The 16,186-nt window shown below is 37.3% G+C and overlaps 1 protein-coding gene across 4 annotated transcripts in view; it reads right to left on the reverse strand.

Moving 5' to 3' along the window:
* Window positions 1–327: 327 nt before the first annotated feature.
* rock2a (rho-associated, coiled-coil containing protein kinase 2a) overlaps window positions 328–16,186 on the reverse strand; it is a 51,247-nt gene continuing 35,388 nt past the window's right edge. The window contains exons 14-31 of one of the 4 annotated variants that reach the window (XM_082154950.1): window positions 14,830–15,076; window positions 14,640–14,746; window positions 14,262–14,421; window positions 13,768–13,928; window positions 13,140–13,324; window positions 12,925–12,994; window positions 12,465–12,568; window positions 12,034–12,220; window positions 11,847–11,940; window positions 10,562–10,656; window positions 10,273–10,464; window positions 10,014–10,182; window positions 9,609–9,679; window positions 8,250–8,338; window positions 8,039–8,117; window positions 7,652–7,907; window positions 6,634–6,847; window positions 328–4,531 (exon numbers count right to left, since the gene is read on the reverse strand). In XM_082154950.1, the coding sequence (XP_082011076.1) occupies window positions 4,273–4,531; window positions 6,634–6,847; window positions 7,652–7,907; window positions 8,039–8,117; window positions 8,250–8,338; window positions 9,609–9,679; window positions 10,014–10,182; window positions 10,273–10,464; window positions 10,562–10,656; window positions 11,847–11,940; window positions 12,034–12,220; window positions 12,465–12,568; window positions 12,925–12,994; window positions 13,140–13,324; window positions 13,768–13,928; window positions 14,262–14,421; window positions 14,640–14,746; window positions 14,830–15,076 (2,739 nt within the window). In that variant the 3' untranslated portion in view covers window positions 328–4,272. The remainder of the gene's footprint in view (window positions 4,532–6,633; window positions 6,848–7,651; window positions 7,908–8,038; window positions 8,118–8,249; window positions 8,339–9,608; window positions 9,680–10,013; window positions 10,183–10,272; window positions 10,465–10,561; window positions 10,657–11,846; window positions 11,941–12,033; window positions 12,221–12,464; window positions 12,569–12,924; window positions 12,995–13,139; window positions 13,325–13,767; window positions 13,929–14,261; window positions 14,422–14,639; window positions 14,747–14,829; window positions 15,077–16,186) is intronic. The other 3 variants (XM_082154953.1, XM_082154952.1, XM_082154951.1) reach the window with 3 other exon arrangements.

Consider the following 16,186-nt stretch of genomic DNA (forward strand, 5'->3'; position numbering starts at 1 on the left):
TTTCCTAAGTACATTAATAGATCTCTTGTATTTTATAAATCAAACATTCCTTTAATGTGGAAATGTTTTAATTATATAATATAAATATAATATTTTTAACAATTTTCAGAACCATTCTTTTGTGGTAATCAACTTTCCCCAAATAATCAAAAGCAAAAGATGTATTTTAACACAAAATATTCTTTAAAAATGTTTTAAAGGACTTTTTGTGTATGCAATAACTATCATCAGTACAGATGACATATGTATTAAATATATATATATATATATATAATGTGTGTGTGTGTGTGTGTGAGTGATAAAAGCCGACAGAAAGGAATGACCACATTGTTTATATTAAAACTTTACTTCCTTTTACTACATTCACAGCTATATACCTATTTAACTGACTACTTTTGTTTACAAAAATAAGCAAATGTTATACAAGGTCTCCAAACAACACGGCTACATATGCTTTTCATTTTATGGTCAAACAGTACATCAATATAAAACATGCAAATCTGAAGGCAACGCTTTAAAATAAAAAAAGTGCCCAGACCTGTATAAATAGCAAACCAACTGGTAAGATGGCAGGTCAAATATACGCTGTATATTCATATATATATATATAATGTGTAAAAGAACACGGATATGCATTCACAGCACACCCATAGATACACACTGTTTGCTAAGGTGAAGATACACAAAAAACAAACTGACCACTTCAAATCACAAAAAAAAACATCTACAAAAAAAAAAACTTCTCTAGTAAATTTAAACATGTTTTTTAGACATTCCACCGTCTTATGAACATTTCAGTTATGTGCTTGCAAGGTGAATCAGTTTTAGTCTCAAGTCATAGCATGAAAATCAATTTCAACTTTTAACAGCCGATGACCAAATTCATAAGATGACCAGCCCAAAACAGACTGCAGATCCGTTTCAAATCTGGAAACGTTTGAGAAACTCCTGCCCACATGCACAGCTCACATCTAGATGTTGGTCACTGTTAATCACAGCCATTAATAAAGGTTCCTCCTCAGATTACAGTCAACTCAGTCTAGGGAGTGAGCCGCACAGGTGTCCAGGAGAGCATTATGGGATGCATCCATGATCAAAGAGGGTATGATCGCACAGTGGGGGTAAATAAAGATAAAAACACTACAAGAAGAAACACCAGAGTTGCACTTGCATTTATGAAGGAATGAGAAACATATGTAGTGGTGTTTTCTAGCCATTTATGTGGTGTGTTGCACTACCGTCTATATTCAGCCATAAAAAAAAAAAAAAAAGACTACGGTCAGAACCAGCTGTCGTCCACATTCTCTGGCCGGTTCAGTCTTAGCGTTCAGGTCAACTCTGGCCTTGAATGAATAAGAAGTTTGGTGTGACGCTGACCCTTCAGTTCTGTGTAGATCTGTTGTGCTCTTGAAGTCGAAGCAACCGCATGCCCAGAAAATAAAAGCCATATCACGCCAGCAAAGCCTTCATCAACATTTGTGCATCTCTCACTATTTTTGGATTTGCCAAAATGTGCGAAAAGTAACGACAAAGGTCTTTTGATGATGTGACAGGAAGAACCCCAAATCACCATGTAGCAGCACCAGATTCCCAATATAAGGTTAACTAGAGAAAGAGGGAGAAATCGAGAAAGAAAGACAAAGAGAAAGTTAGTTTCACTACATGTTAACCCAAGAGGAAAGAAAAATCCTTCGGTAATAATAAAAAAAAAGCACCACAGCGTACATGCCATCATGCTCAAGAGAAGCAGATTAATACACCTGCAAACACACACAACAGTTGCAAACTTTTATTGCAAAAGGGAACAAAGAAAACCCTAAAAATAAAAATACTGTTTTACACATTCTCTCATTCTTTTTCCTTTTACAGTACAGTTGAAATGTCTTCTAGTTTGTAAACACGGTAAGCCAATGGACTCATTTGTTCAGAATGCTGTTGGAGGAGTCTTCTCGCCTCATCTTTGGAGCGTCCAGTCGAGGGGGACTAGGGCAAGAGGGTCAAAGGTCAAATAAGAAACACAAGCAGGCCAAATACCAATTCTCTGAACAAACCTCCTCTCCTTCAGTAGTAAATGGGAAAGGATTGGAGAAACTATTCAGCTTTGTATTCAAGAGTGCCTTCCTGTGGGTTTGGAGTGTGGAGAGGGTGTTTATGAGCAGAGGAATTGGTACAGAAACGTCTGTTAGGTTATGGAAAATTCTCCATATCCCATGTTGGCCAAATCTTTCACACCAATAAGAATGAACACACTCACATGCTTAAATTTGCTTCAACACCAAACAAGTCCCACTGCACTCGACAACTGTTCCAAAACCTAGTGTTCAGCCTAGAGTTTAGTGTAGCACTTTCTTAATGCCATGATACTCTAAAGATCATAAAAATACAAAAGCGCATACAAAAATAGTCAATTCTTAATTTGATTTGACTTTTTATTGATGAGATTTAATAATGACATTTAAATTTATGATGTATCTTATTTTGTTCGTCATTTTGGATGGACTGTTTTAGACTCGGCACTGTGGAATACTTGATTCTGATTGGCTAATTGCGCCATCCAATATCTATGTTATTCCCAGATAACAACCACTAAAAACTAATAACACAGGCTTATCCGGGTATCTGTCACTGAAGTCGGCGCAATTGCTAGAAACGTTTTTTCCTTGTGGAATTTTTACATTTGGTGAGCTAATAAAATATTCAAACTCTCGTTTCATACAAACACAGCTTCTGCCATTTTGCGACTATTGTTTTGTACACTGTAATGAACTATAAGATAACAAACAGGTAAGATTTTAAAACGGTTTAATCTCAAATCAATATCTCTTATCCCCATAATTATTTACAGTATGTTGCGAAATACCGTGTAATATGTGGTGTGACTACCGTATCCCTTAAATATCCATCTAGTTTGAACTTGCCGCGCTAGCAAGCAGAGGCTTTGCATTTAAAGAGCTAATAAAATATTTCAACTCAGATCAATAATTCATGTCGAATTGTTGACTTATGTGGCAAGTAGCGTGTAAAAAGAGGGATAACGTACATCCAGCTGGTTGTTATTGCAGAATAAACCCTTTCAGGCGGATGCAAGACCCCTCTGCTTTGCATCGGGGTCCTGATCACCCCGTCTGGGTTTATTCTGAGATAACAACCGGCTGGATGTATATTATTCCTTACATATACTACCGTTCAAAAGTTTGAGGGTAGTATGATTTTTAATACTTTTATTTACCAAGAAGAAACGAAACTGATCAAAGTTATTTCTTGAGCACCAAATCAGCATATAAGAATGATTTCTGAAGGATCATGTGACTCTGAATACAGCTTTGCCATCAGGAATAAATTGCATTTTAAAAAATATATATAAAAAAAATTATAATAAAATATATTATAAATAAATATATTCTTTCATAAACATTAAACTTTTGAACGGTAGTTTTTTTTATTGGTAAATGTTTGATATTAAAAAGTAAAATTAGGTATCACAACATTATAATCTCATTAAATCACTAATGTTTTTAAAGATTACCTTAGTGTGTATTTGATGTCAATCTAAATGCAGCCTACGTAGGTGGCTTACCAGGTTTTGGAACAGAGCCCCTATGTAAGCGGTTACCCTGTTTCAACCCTAAACATGCTCCTCAGAAATTAAACGTGTGGTCATAATCTACATCATCCACGTCATCCAGAGCCCAGTGCCAGTCCTGAAGCTCCAAATCCAGAGGCCTGCAGGTGGAGGAGAGAGCATTCAGCCAAGCCTTCAGCAGTCTCCCCACAGTGAGGTAGTTTGCTAAGGTGAAGCTACACCTTTGCACATTAGAGGTAAATACTATAACTGAGCTAAACCACTTTACCACTGATCAAGGACTACTGAAGCTTTGAAACCTATACATCTGTATGCATTTGATGCTAAATGTGCATTAAAGGTGAAGATGTATAAGAAGTTTTAAATCTCCTGATGCTTACTTTTAGTTTTTTGCCTTTAAATTCAATGTTACTATTCACAATTAAAAACCTGAGTTTGATGCAAAAGAGAAAAAGTGCTTTGTTAATGCCCAAGCTGTCACCTTGCATCCCAAGTTACAAAAAGTAGCTCCACGTAACACTGTTCAAGCTTTGCATCCGGTTAGCCATCATAAATGTTATTGTGCTAGTTAGGCCCCGCAATTCAAACCATGAATGCTCTTGTAAGATGTTTCTGAAGCATCCTAACGCTTTCTGCAATAAACATCAACACTTTCTCCATCCAACTTCCAGGTCGGTCGCGTTCTCCTCTCACCCAGTGCTGAACTGGTCTGAAGCACAGGGTCTGAGACCTTCATCTTTCTTGTCCATGTGCTCTTTGTGGCATTTGATCTGGCATCTCTGGCACTCCACAGCCAGAGGAGGTTTGAACATGTTCCACAGGGGTTTGGTACAGGCCTCACAGTTGGCAGGGAAGTGGTAGAATAAAGGGATAAACTCATGACCCTTGTGGTAGATGAAGCCAGATTTCTCCGCACATGCTGTTGGTTCCTTTACGTTGTGCACAAACCTGTGTATCATATAGAGTAGCACTCTAGTGTGTAACCGGTGCCAAAGCTTCTGCATTGATTTTATGCACGGCCATCTTTGAATCAGACTTTACAGAACAAGATGTTAAAGGTACAGTTCACACAAAAATGAACGTGTAAATTGTCATCATTCACTCACTCTCGTGTTGTTCCACACTTTTATGACTGTTATTTATTCCACAAACACAACACAAAAAGATGATATTTTACTAAATGTCCTAGTAGGGCTGTTTTATAGGGTAAAATTTGGTCGTCCATAGTATTTGGATCATATTAACCACAGGTAAAACCCACATTGCATCTCACTACCATAGTAAAAAGTAACTATATTGTTTCTACGGTATTTGATATTATAAAAAGTAGAGTATACTGCACATGCACAACAATTTTTTGCACAACAGTATTTTTTATAAGTAAAAATACTGTAATTATATTCCACTACTCCTTTAATACATTTAATGTCAACATTAATAATAAAATAAAGTTCAATATGAATATCCCACATTTCTGCCACAATCCCATGGTTTCAGTTGGTGTTACTACCGCTGATCTATACAGAGAACTGGTTTGCTCATGATGTCATAAAAGGTGAAGCCACCACACTGCATTTTGGTATTCCCTCACATTCTATTGAATTAACAGGAAATCATCTGATTTTAATGAGAAAACCTTACCTAACGAGTCTATCTGCTTGATTTTAAGCTATCTATTGTATAAAGTGATATATAAATAAACTTGACGTGACTTCACTGGAGTGCCATAGAGCTTGTGCAAACATAACCACGTTGCTATAATAAGATGCGTTTCTAATGCTTTATTAAAATACTTGCCGTTTTCTCAGTTTTGTTGTTTGTGTATTTTATTGAGAGGAAAGCGCACAGCAAATATTTACATTTTCATCTAACCGTCGCTCTCAGCAGTGTGGGCGGCGTCAGATACCCTAAACGAAGAACGGAAAAGAACTTTTCCGTGAGTATATCGGGGCCTTTAGTGGTCGCTTGATTAAGACGGTCAGTGAGTAAATGCAGTCGCTCTAAGCTCACGCTGCGTGAGCCGAGCTGATAAATGTTCCATGTGGCACAGTTCAAACGAGCAGCTCTGTTTTGTTGCGTTAAACATAAACATTATGTTGAACTTTTATCGAAGCAAAAGGACAAAAAAGTATTAAAAATCGTTCACATGTAATTTCCACGACAAAATGCTTTTAACAAAATACATATTTTAAAGCCAGGTTCACACTGTATGATTTTGGCCACGATTTGGCTGTCTGAGACAAATTGCAAGATTTTTTTAATTTCTGAGATTCCTCTGATCCTGGGCCAAAATATGAAGTCTTTGCTCGCTAGTTTGACCTTCTTTTACTGTCTATGAGTTTGACATGTTCGCCATTAGCCGATTAATGACCATTGTGATCAAATTTTACCTTCGACAAAAGTTTTGAGGCACAGTCTTGCATTGTGGCTTCTCTTATGACAATCGTCAAATCAAAAACTATTAGGAGAGCAGAACTTGACACAATTAGTGAGACAAAAATCAGTTGCTCCACACCCGTCAATCAAAATTAACGCTAGAGATTGTTTTTGTTTGCTAGCCACCATTTCTATCCCGCATGTAAACACAGCACACACTCACGGAATCTGTCATGGACTGAAGATTAATAATCAAGTAAAAAGCGTAACTTTTAGGAAAAAAAAGTGTTTACACTAATGGAAATAAATGTATTCTAAAATCACTTCAAAAGTGCTCTGTTCTGTTTTAAAAACATTTTGTAGTGTATGTAAAAGTGGATTGGGCATTCTGCTAAACATCTCCTTTTGTGACATCCAGGAAATGACGCGAGGTTGAGTAAATGATGACAGTTTTTCGTTTTTTAACAAACTGGTCTGAAAGGATCTGGTCACCAAGCATGAATGTAAACCAGGCCTTTATGTTCTCCTCTTATGAACAACAATCTGGGCAATGTATTTGAACTGACACAGCATAAACTACATTTGCCACATGAAAACACAAGATAGAGCTGGACACAGCCACATAATTACCAAACTTTCGAATAAAAATGAGCATGTCAAGGCTTACTCCTCACCTGGGTTTGCCGGAAGGTATTTGTCGGCTGGGTCTCCTCATGGATTGACTGCTTTGTACTTTAGCAGGAACTCTGGGAGAGGAGCGGTGAGGGGCGTCTGGTGCTGGAGGTTTTTTGGGGATCTTCTTCATGAGCCGACTAACCCACTTCTGCTGTTCCTCCTGAGACAAGGCTAACAGCAGCAGGTTTTTAGCAGTAGACACGTCGTAGTTCACTGGGGGTGGAGAAAGCAAGCACAGAAGAGTCAAACTTGTGAATGGGACAAAAAACATGTTTTTGAAATGGTCTCTCAAATGCTTACCCCTGAGTTTATTTGATCAAAAATACAGTAAAACGGTAATGTTGTGAAATATTATTCCAATTCAAAATAACTTTTTTCTTTTAATATATTTTATGTCATGACATTGAATGTAATTTATTCCTGTGATGGCAAAGCTGAATTTTCAGCATCATTGCTCCTGTCTTCCTGTCTTCTAATATGCTGGTTTGCTGCTCAAGAATAATTTCTTATTTTTATCAATGTTGAAAACAGTTGTACTGCCTAATATTTCTGTGGCAAACAATACATCTTTATTCTCGGAAATCTTTGATGAATAAAGTGTTTCAAAAGAAATCTTTCGCAACATTATAAATGTAATACTGTCACTTTTGATCAATGTAATGTGTCCTTGCTGAAAATAATTATATTTTTAATGCTTCCCACTTTCTCCATCACTTTTCCAGCCATGTGTGATGAATAAAGGACAAAAATACAAAATAAAATAAGACCTTTTCTCTTTTTCTTTTACACCATCTCATAGTACTTTTGCGCTCTCAAAATGTAATTTCTCCTTAAATAAAACAAACAAAAAAAACCTATATATGACTATTCCCAGGTTTTCCAGGACCCATGGAACCATACAGAAACATGTAAACAGCAATTTTGTATATGGGTCATTTTAGTTTGAATATTTTAATACAACATTTACTTGAAATTCACTTAAAACCATAAAGGGTAGTTAAGAGAGCCTCTTCTCACCTCTGCAGGGGGCGACGATTTCTTCTTTCTTGTCCATGTGGTCTTTGTGGCACTTGATGTGGCATCGTCTGCATTCCAGGGCTGGAGGTGGTTTGAACATGTTCCACAGGGGTTTGGTACAAGCTTCACAGTTAGTGGGAAAGTGGTACAGGGTGGGGATGAACTCATGACCCTTATGGCAAATGTAGCTGGACTTGTCCCCAGGAAGAGGTTCCTCTTGCTCTTTCTTGCTCTCACCCTCATTAGCATACAAGATCTGGAGGAACCAATGACAAGTGATAGCCGTCATCCTTATGCCTTGTGGCGTATCTTATAAAACTTCAACAGGTTTCAAGATTAAAGAAACATTGATACCCTGCCTGTGGTATCTGTGGTGTGCTTTTATACCTGAAATATTCTGGGGATCTCTTTGGCGTCCGCACGATAAACGTCCGTCTGAGTTACCGAACGCACATGGAAAAGTTTACTGAAGAATACCAGAGAAATTAAGATAAAGAAAAGAAGACAGAGGACTCAAGTCAGTCAAAATGATACAGGACAAGACTGGGACAAGCTTATTTGATTTAAAGAAATGGATTTGAAGGGTGAAAGGACTCACTCTATGTCCAACACCATGTAAGGATTGGAAAGCTCTTTGTCCTGCTCGCTGTTGTAGAAGAGAATCTTCTTGCTGCTCACCACAACATACTAGAGGAGAGAGAAGAAACAAAAGACTCACTGAATCCTGCATGATGGGGTTGGATGGGATTTCAGATGCAGAAGTATCATGGAACTGTACAGTCTAGCACTGCAGCTCTAGTGGTTTAGCTCTGGTTCACAAAGACATTTGAGGTTTAGTCCTAGTAATTTGTATTTGTCATGTGGTTGCAGACAACATGAAATTGGTTAATTATTCAAATCAAATCGGTTTATTTTATTCACTCACTATTATTTCAGTTTTCACTATCATTTTTAATAGTTTTAGTTAACGATAAGAACACTGACCACACATTTAATGAGCTTAATTAAAACTAATTTACATTCCCATATACATCCACCCTGATGTCATAGCATTTAATTTAGATCTATTATGAAATAGTATAAATGACATCATACATGATAATACAATGAAGACTACAGAAATAAGTTAAATGTTTAATTCATTTGCATCTTGGCTCTACTATTATTTGTTCATTTTGTTTATAACTTGACTCTTAGTAGTTAGTTTTCTTATTTTATATTTTCTTTGACTTTTATTTGTTTTGAATAATCTGGGAAAAAATTTAAACACGGATTACTTAATTGATTGGTCCATTTTGATGTCATGTTGATGGTAATACAGGGTTCCTGCACATTTTCCAGATTCAAATTCCCAAATCTCTCTATAGACTTTTCAGACCATATTTAACATTAATGGTGTAAGAACAATTTTTTTCAGCATTATATTTTGTATATAATACAGTCAACTCAAAATATTTTATTTTCATTGGTTTTCACGAAGTGATAACATGCACTTAAATGTTGAGAAGAAACATTAAACGCTTTAAAACCTGCGCATATTCACCTCCGACACATCGGTTTGATACTGCAGTCATGGTTTGATATTGCATGATCACCAGACAGCAAAGTACAGTCTGATTGAGGTGATTGTTTGCTCCTTTATCTGTTGCTGGTTTGAGTGGCACACGCACATTCGTTCAAAAGAGACCCGTTTATAATAAAGACAAAACAGTTTCGCACACTGAAATTGTGTGCCTTGAATTCATTCAGTTGTGTTCGACAATCACTAAAACACTCCGCTTGTACCATACATTTATTTTTAGAAATTCTTAATTATATATTTTATAAACTGAATAGGGGCAATAGTCTGGAAAATATTTTTCCATACTTACCCAGACCTGGACATTTTTTTTGCATCATAGCATTCTTAGCTATTTGCTTGCTTTAAAAAATGCAATACGCTTATCTAAAAACGTACCTTCTTTTCCCACCCAAAGCGTTTGGTGTTGTTCCTTACTGGTATAGACAGCCAGCCCTCCAGTCTGATCTCTGTACAACAGAGAGGAAGACATGTATAATAAAACAGAGCAGCTTTATAAAAATACACCAGAGAAAAGCCTGCCATGATGTCCAGTCAAGTCTTAAGAGGTCAAAAGGTCATGCACTGAATGCCATGCAGGTCACCTTTAGGCTCAGGCTCTGCAGTGAAGTGAAGGGTGAAAGTTGAACTGAATATCGGAGTAAAACTAAGCAGAAACAAAGGAGGGTTGACAGAACAATGTGAAGAAAAACAAAAAGAGGAATGTGAATAAAAGAAAAAGCTATGAAAGAATAGAGAGGGACAACAGAATGAAAAGAAGTTTGGAAATGACCTTAACCGTACCTGGTAGTGACTCGTCAATGTCCATGTCTGGGCCGCTGCTCATACTGGCCGAGTCGAGCGACTGGACGTTGAGAGAGTTCAACAGGCCGCGCAGCTGCTCAATATCACTGTCTTTACTGTCGAGAGCCATCTGCAGCTCCACACGCACCTGAGACTCGTCCGCCAGTTGCTGCAGGAAATAAAAGAGGAGTAAGAAACGAGTATTCTGGCTGCCTGTGGAGCAGTGTGGCATTCTTCAGACACTGAATAGTGGTCATACTGCTTGCATGTCGTTGATTTCTCTCTGGTATTTGATGATGGTGCTGTTTAGTTTCTCCCTCTCAGAACGAAGCTCCAGCTGCAACTTCCTGTTTTCTTTCTCCTTCCTCCTCACGTCTGTATCATTTCCACGGCGACTGCCTCCACCTCTGACCTCCTTTCTGTTCATGATCTCTGCCAGCTTGTTCACCGCCTGATAGATAGAAAAGAGAAGAATAAGTAACGGAGCAAATCTGACTCAAATTGAGTTTGATTTATTAATTTGCTCAAAGGAAACTGTCATGGTGTACTTGTGTTTTGAGAGTTCTCTCTGACTGCAGCTGTTTCTCAAGGGCCAGTTTCACTTGAGTGATGGACTGCTCTTCATTCTTCAGATTCTGCAGGTCTGAAAATCAAATTTTACAGAGTTACAGCGAAATCCCCAACAGCTTTCCTCTGACTATCATGAGTTTGCTAAGGATGATGAGGGTCAATGCTTGTTCTAAGCTGTAAAAAGTTCCATGCAGATGGCATACAAAAATATGTAGAAAAGAGCTTGAGATTTCAGAAATCAGAGATAAATTAACATATTTAATCTTAAATATGCTACTGAAGCTGTGGAAATGTTAAAGGACAAGTTCGGTATTTTACACTTAAAGCCCTGTTTTCAGATCGTTTCTGATGAAATACAATGGTTAAGATTGAACTTTGGACAAATGCTGCTGTCCCGAGAATTTTAGGTTTTTGTGTTAGCACCCCCCCACCTTAACAATGGCTGCATAGGTGCACTGGAATAATCCTTCCTAAAACGCATTAAACTTTCGTTTACAAAGACGTGAAACTCACAGAGTGGTCAGGGGTGTTCACTGATATGCTCACACAAAAATCGCTGCAAAAGATGCTTTCCAACAGGTTTTATCGTAGTTTTTGTCCAACTCCATTGACTTGTATAGGACGTGCTGTGAGACCGCAGCACCTTTACGGTATTACTCCGCTGCTTCTTCTTCTGCTTCTTCTGTGTATTCAATGAAATGCCCGTGGTTTGCTTGCAATTGGCAAAGGTGCATTATCGCCACCAACTGGGCTGGAGAGTCTATTATTCAAGCTCTCAACGGAAGAATGTATGGGTGTGAGGCGTTTGGAAAAATAGGTCCACAGTTTTACAACGAATGGTAAAACACCTGTTTGAAAGCATCTTTTGCAGCGATTTTTGTGTGAGCATATCAGTGAACACCCCTGACCACTCGGTGAGTTTCACGTCTTTGTAAACGAACGATTTTTCCAGTGCACCTATGCAACCGTTGTATAGGTGGGGGGTGCTACCACAAAAACCAAAAATTCTCGGGACAGCAGCATTTGTCCAAATTTCAATCTTAACCATTGTATTTCATCAGAAACTATCTGAAAACAGGGCTTTAAGTGTAAAATACCGAACTTGTCCTTTAAATTACTCCTGTGTGAACAGCTCTGAAAATACAAATGTTCATTTAAATTTCTTTATAAATATTTGAAAATATTATTTTGAAAGTATGTAAAAAATATAATTATACAATAATTATATAATATACATAGATGTCAACATATTCTGCCACTTACAGTCTTGTGCCTCCTTTAGCTTGTTGTTGAGCTCTTCCTTCTCATTGGCCAGGTTTGCAACATCATTTGTCAATGTGCGATTAGCTTCCTCCAACTGTATAGAGACAGGACAATTAAACCCAACAAAGTTCCTCAACTAAATGTGACCTCTGTGAATGGCTTACAGCTGAAATGCAGTGTAACTCACAGAGGTGATGGTGGTGTCTTTTTCAGCGAGCTCCTGCCTGTGTCTGGCCATCATCTCTTTGATCTCCAGCTCCTTCATGATCTTCTCCTTCTCCAGGTCGGAATACTGCTCCTCCGCAATGGAGCGTGCCAGTTGCTCGGAGTCGGCTTTCGTTAGTGTGATCTCCAACTGGGCAGCAAGAGAATCCCTGAAAAAGAGACAACAGAAAAAAAAAGGTACATAGAAATTAAACTGACATACACGTTTAGACTTTAAATTAGCAGTGCGATAAAAAAAAAAAGATGTGTTTTCTGGCATTTTGACCCAGAAATGTTATATATATATGGTATAACCATTTTGTAATGCATATTTTTTGATAAATCAGTGGATTAAAAACTTATTTTGTACACTAGGTTGTGATTTTCCAGCTTGTAATTGGATATAAATCTCACCTTTCCTCCTGTAACTCCTGTAGATTCTGCTGCATGTCTTTATAGAGTTTATTTTTCTCCTCACACTCTTCCTTCAGCTCCCGCACCTGTGTCTTATACAGCGTCTACACACACACACACACACACATGTTGGGTTTCCATGTTTTATGGGAATTTTCCATAGACAATGATTTTTATATTGTACAAACTGTATATTATATCCCCTAACCCCTAAATAACCCTTACATAAAATGATCTGCATTTGTACATTTTCAAAAAACATAATCCTATTTGATTTATAAGCTCTTTTACTGCTGGGGACCAAAACGATCACCACACACACACACAATTACCATACACTCACAATCACCACACACACAGACACACATATACACACACTCAAACAAACACACACACACAATCTTGTTAGACCTTTGAGTATTCGATTTTTTCTGCAAGGGAAAGAGTTTAGACTTCTTACGGAGAAATACTGCTCTGCTTCCAACTGATCCTGCAGTTCCTTCATCTGTCCATCCGAATCCTGGCGCTCCCTAGAAACGCAGATGGAAAATGATCCAATATATGAATGATTTGAATATTTTTGTAAAAACATAAGAAAGGTTCTCAGCCACCAGCTATTAAGATGTGTCTTTGTGTGTACTATACAATGAGTTCATATGCATGCGTGTTGCATACTTGCGCAGCTCCATGTTTTGTTTTTCCAGGCTGCGTTTGATTTCCAGCAGGTGGTTGATCTCCTGTTTGAGCTGTTTCTCTGATGTTCGGAGGGTGCTGAGCTGCTGGATTTGAACTTTCAGGTCATTCTGAGTCAAAGTGCGTTTCTGAACTTCTTGCTCAATCTTCAGACTAAAATTCTTCACCTAGACAAAGAGAAAGATCAGGAGAATCTGTAGATCTGTGTACTTTATTCCTGTGATACCAAAGAAATTACTCCAGTTTGGTGTGTCACGTGATCCTTCAGAAACCATACTAATATGGTGATTTGTTGCTCAAGAAAAAATTAGCATCATTCTTAACATCTTATTATTTTTTTGAAACCATAATATATTTTCAGGATTCTTTGATTAATAGAAAGTTCAGAAGAAAAGCATTTATTTGAAATAGTAAAATAGTATGTCTTTACTTTCACTTTTGACAAATGCTTTCTGAATAAAAGCATACATTTCAATGAAGAAAAAAAAAACTTAATAAATGCAAAATACATATTGCAAAATGCAATAATAGACATTTATGGCCAGTACATTTTCTTAATTAACCACACCATTGGCAGGTGTAGCAAAAAGACATGAATACACTGCAGTACCTCTTCTGTGAGTCTCTCTTTATGTCGCCGCAGTTCCTCTAGTTTCTGCAGTGACTGTTTATAATCACAGTCGAGCATAGAGTTCTTCTTCTCCAGTTCTAACACCCTGTTCTCCACACGCAGTTTAGAGGAATGTTCCTCCTGCAGCTTTTGTTCCAGCTCTAGATGAACACACAAAAACAGACATGTTAACCAGCAATAAAATCCTGTAATGTTCACAAAAACCAGCAATACACCCTTTAATCAATTCTCCTATGTAACTCTGGTCTTGTCTCCCCTAATCTAAACCAACATGTTTTCCACTACACCCTTCAAAATGCACTTCACGGTCATGCACTATTCTTAAAATGAAATAAAAATTGGAGTTTTGTGGCTTTTAGTCCATTTCTGTTAGTTTTGAGGTCTTCAATTTGTGTAAACTGCCTGTTTTAATAAGGAAATACGCCGATACAGGAAAGAAAACTACATTCAAAATTTGTTTCATAGGATCATACCCTTCACAGCCTCAGATTTTGCTCCTTCAATCGACTCGCTGATCTTGCTCTTGTCGGCAAGTCGAGCTTTTGTGGCCTTGTGTGCCGCCTCCTCCTGCTCCAAACCCTGCTGCAACACCTTCAGCTTATAGGTCATGTCAATCTGGTTATTGCTCTTCTCCTATTGGGCACACACACACACACAGATATTAGAAGAGGGGCTCAACATAAAATGCCATAATAAGAGAGAGTAAACACCAGTACATCAACTTCATAGCTTTCTAAGTAGTGAATGCTGGGAATGAAGAAGGTACAAATGAAGTTTGAATCCACAACCATAACCTATAATGAGTCACAACAAGGGAGGGAATGCGTATGAGAAAAAAAGTATTTGTTTACCTTCTCCAGGTCTGTTAGCTTCTCCTGAAGTTGCCTCTTCTCTGTCTCAGCTTTAGATAGGGCTTGTCTCACCTGTTTCACTTCCTCCTCCAAACCAGAGATTCGTGCTATGAATAAGAGGTGGAATGTAAATGAACACTGTTGCGTGTGAATTGATATGATACTTCCAAAAGAAGGGATCCACACTTACCCAGTAGATCAGAGATAGTCTCAGAGCCCTGGGTGTGCTCTCGTTTCTCTGAGTCCAGCGCTGCCTGCAGGCTGATGTTCTCTCTCTCCAGCGTGAGCTTGCTGTTCTCCAGCATGCAGCATTTGTCCTGCAGTTCTCTTGCATGAGCGTCCAGCTGCTGCAGCTGTTTGGAGCTCTCTGTCTGAGCTTTACGCAGCCGTGTAGCCGCATCAGATTCTGCCCGCAGTAACGCATTCGCCTCATCCAGCTGCCAGAGAGAGACACTGGTTTGTCATAGAGAAATTACAGTATGCTACTAGGATCATTCTGTTACTTTATAACACATGAGAAAGACAAATAGCAACAGGTTTCTACAGACCCATAATTCTGGGAACTTTACTTAAGAAACCGAATGTTGCTTTTAACAGACTATGCAACGAAATGTTACAAAAGTATAAAATATTCACATAAATCTTTTGTGAATCAATTCTTGAATGAATTGCTTGTCATTCAAACCATAAAAAAAATGCCAAACAAATAAATATTTATGCATAAAACACACATTTGATATATTATATACACTACAGTTCAAAAGATTGGAATCGGTAAGATTTTAAAAACGTTTTTGAAGGAAAACATTTATTTAATCAAAAATACAGTAATATTGTGAAATATTATTACAATTTAAAACAACTTTTCTATTTTAATATTTAAATAACTGTTTTCTATACAGTATTTTAAAATGTAATTTATTCCTGTGATGGCAAAGCTGAATTTTCAGCATCATTACGCCAGTCTTCAGTGTCACATGATCCTTCAGAAATCATTCTAATATTCTGATTTGCTGCTCAAGAAACGTTCCTTATTATTATCAATGTTGAAAACAGTGCTGAATAGATTTATCAATTTAATACATCTTTGCTCAATAACAGTATTTTAAAGTAATTTCTTTAAAAATTAAAAAATTTAAATAAACAGACCCCAAACTTTTGAACAGTAGCATGTACAATATCATGTATACGAGTCAAAATTGGCTAAGGGTTAATAATGGAACAACAGTTTTAAAAAGTGATTTTTTCACAATTATTTAAAACAGGATCTGCATTTCCATGGGTTTAAATAAAAGATTTGTGTTTTGAGAGAATAAAAACAACTTCAAAACCACTCCTTTCCTGGTAAAAAAATGAAATAAAAAATGACTTGATTTTCAAGTCAACGAATTTGCGACAGCTAAATGTAACATTTTTGACAAGCCAAACATTATCTCTTGAGTAACATGTAATTTGTTCAAGCCATGAAATAAACTTCATTCAGTAAAATAATTACATGGATCTTCACAAAAAGCATTTAGAATGTCTCCAGCACATTTTATAATTAC

The sequence above is a fragment of the Leuciscus leuciscus genome, assembly GCF_965113295.1.
Source record: "Leuciscus leuciscus genome assembly, chromosome: 22".
NCBI lineage: Eukaryota > Metazoa > Chordata > Actinopteri > Cypriniformes > Leuciscidae > Leuciscus > Leuciscus leuciscus.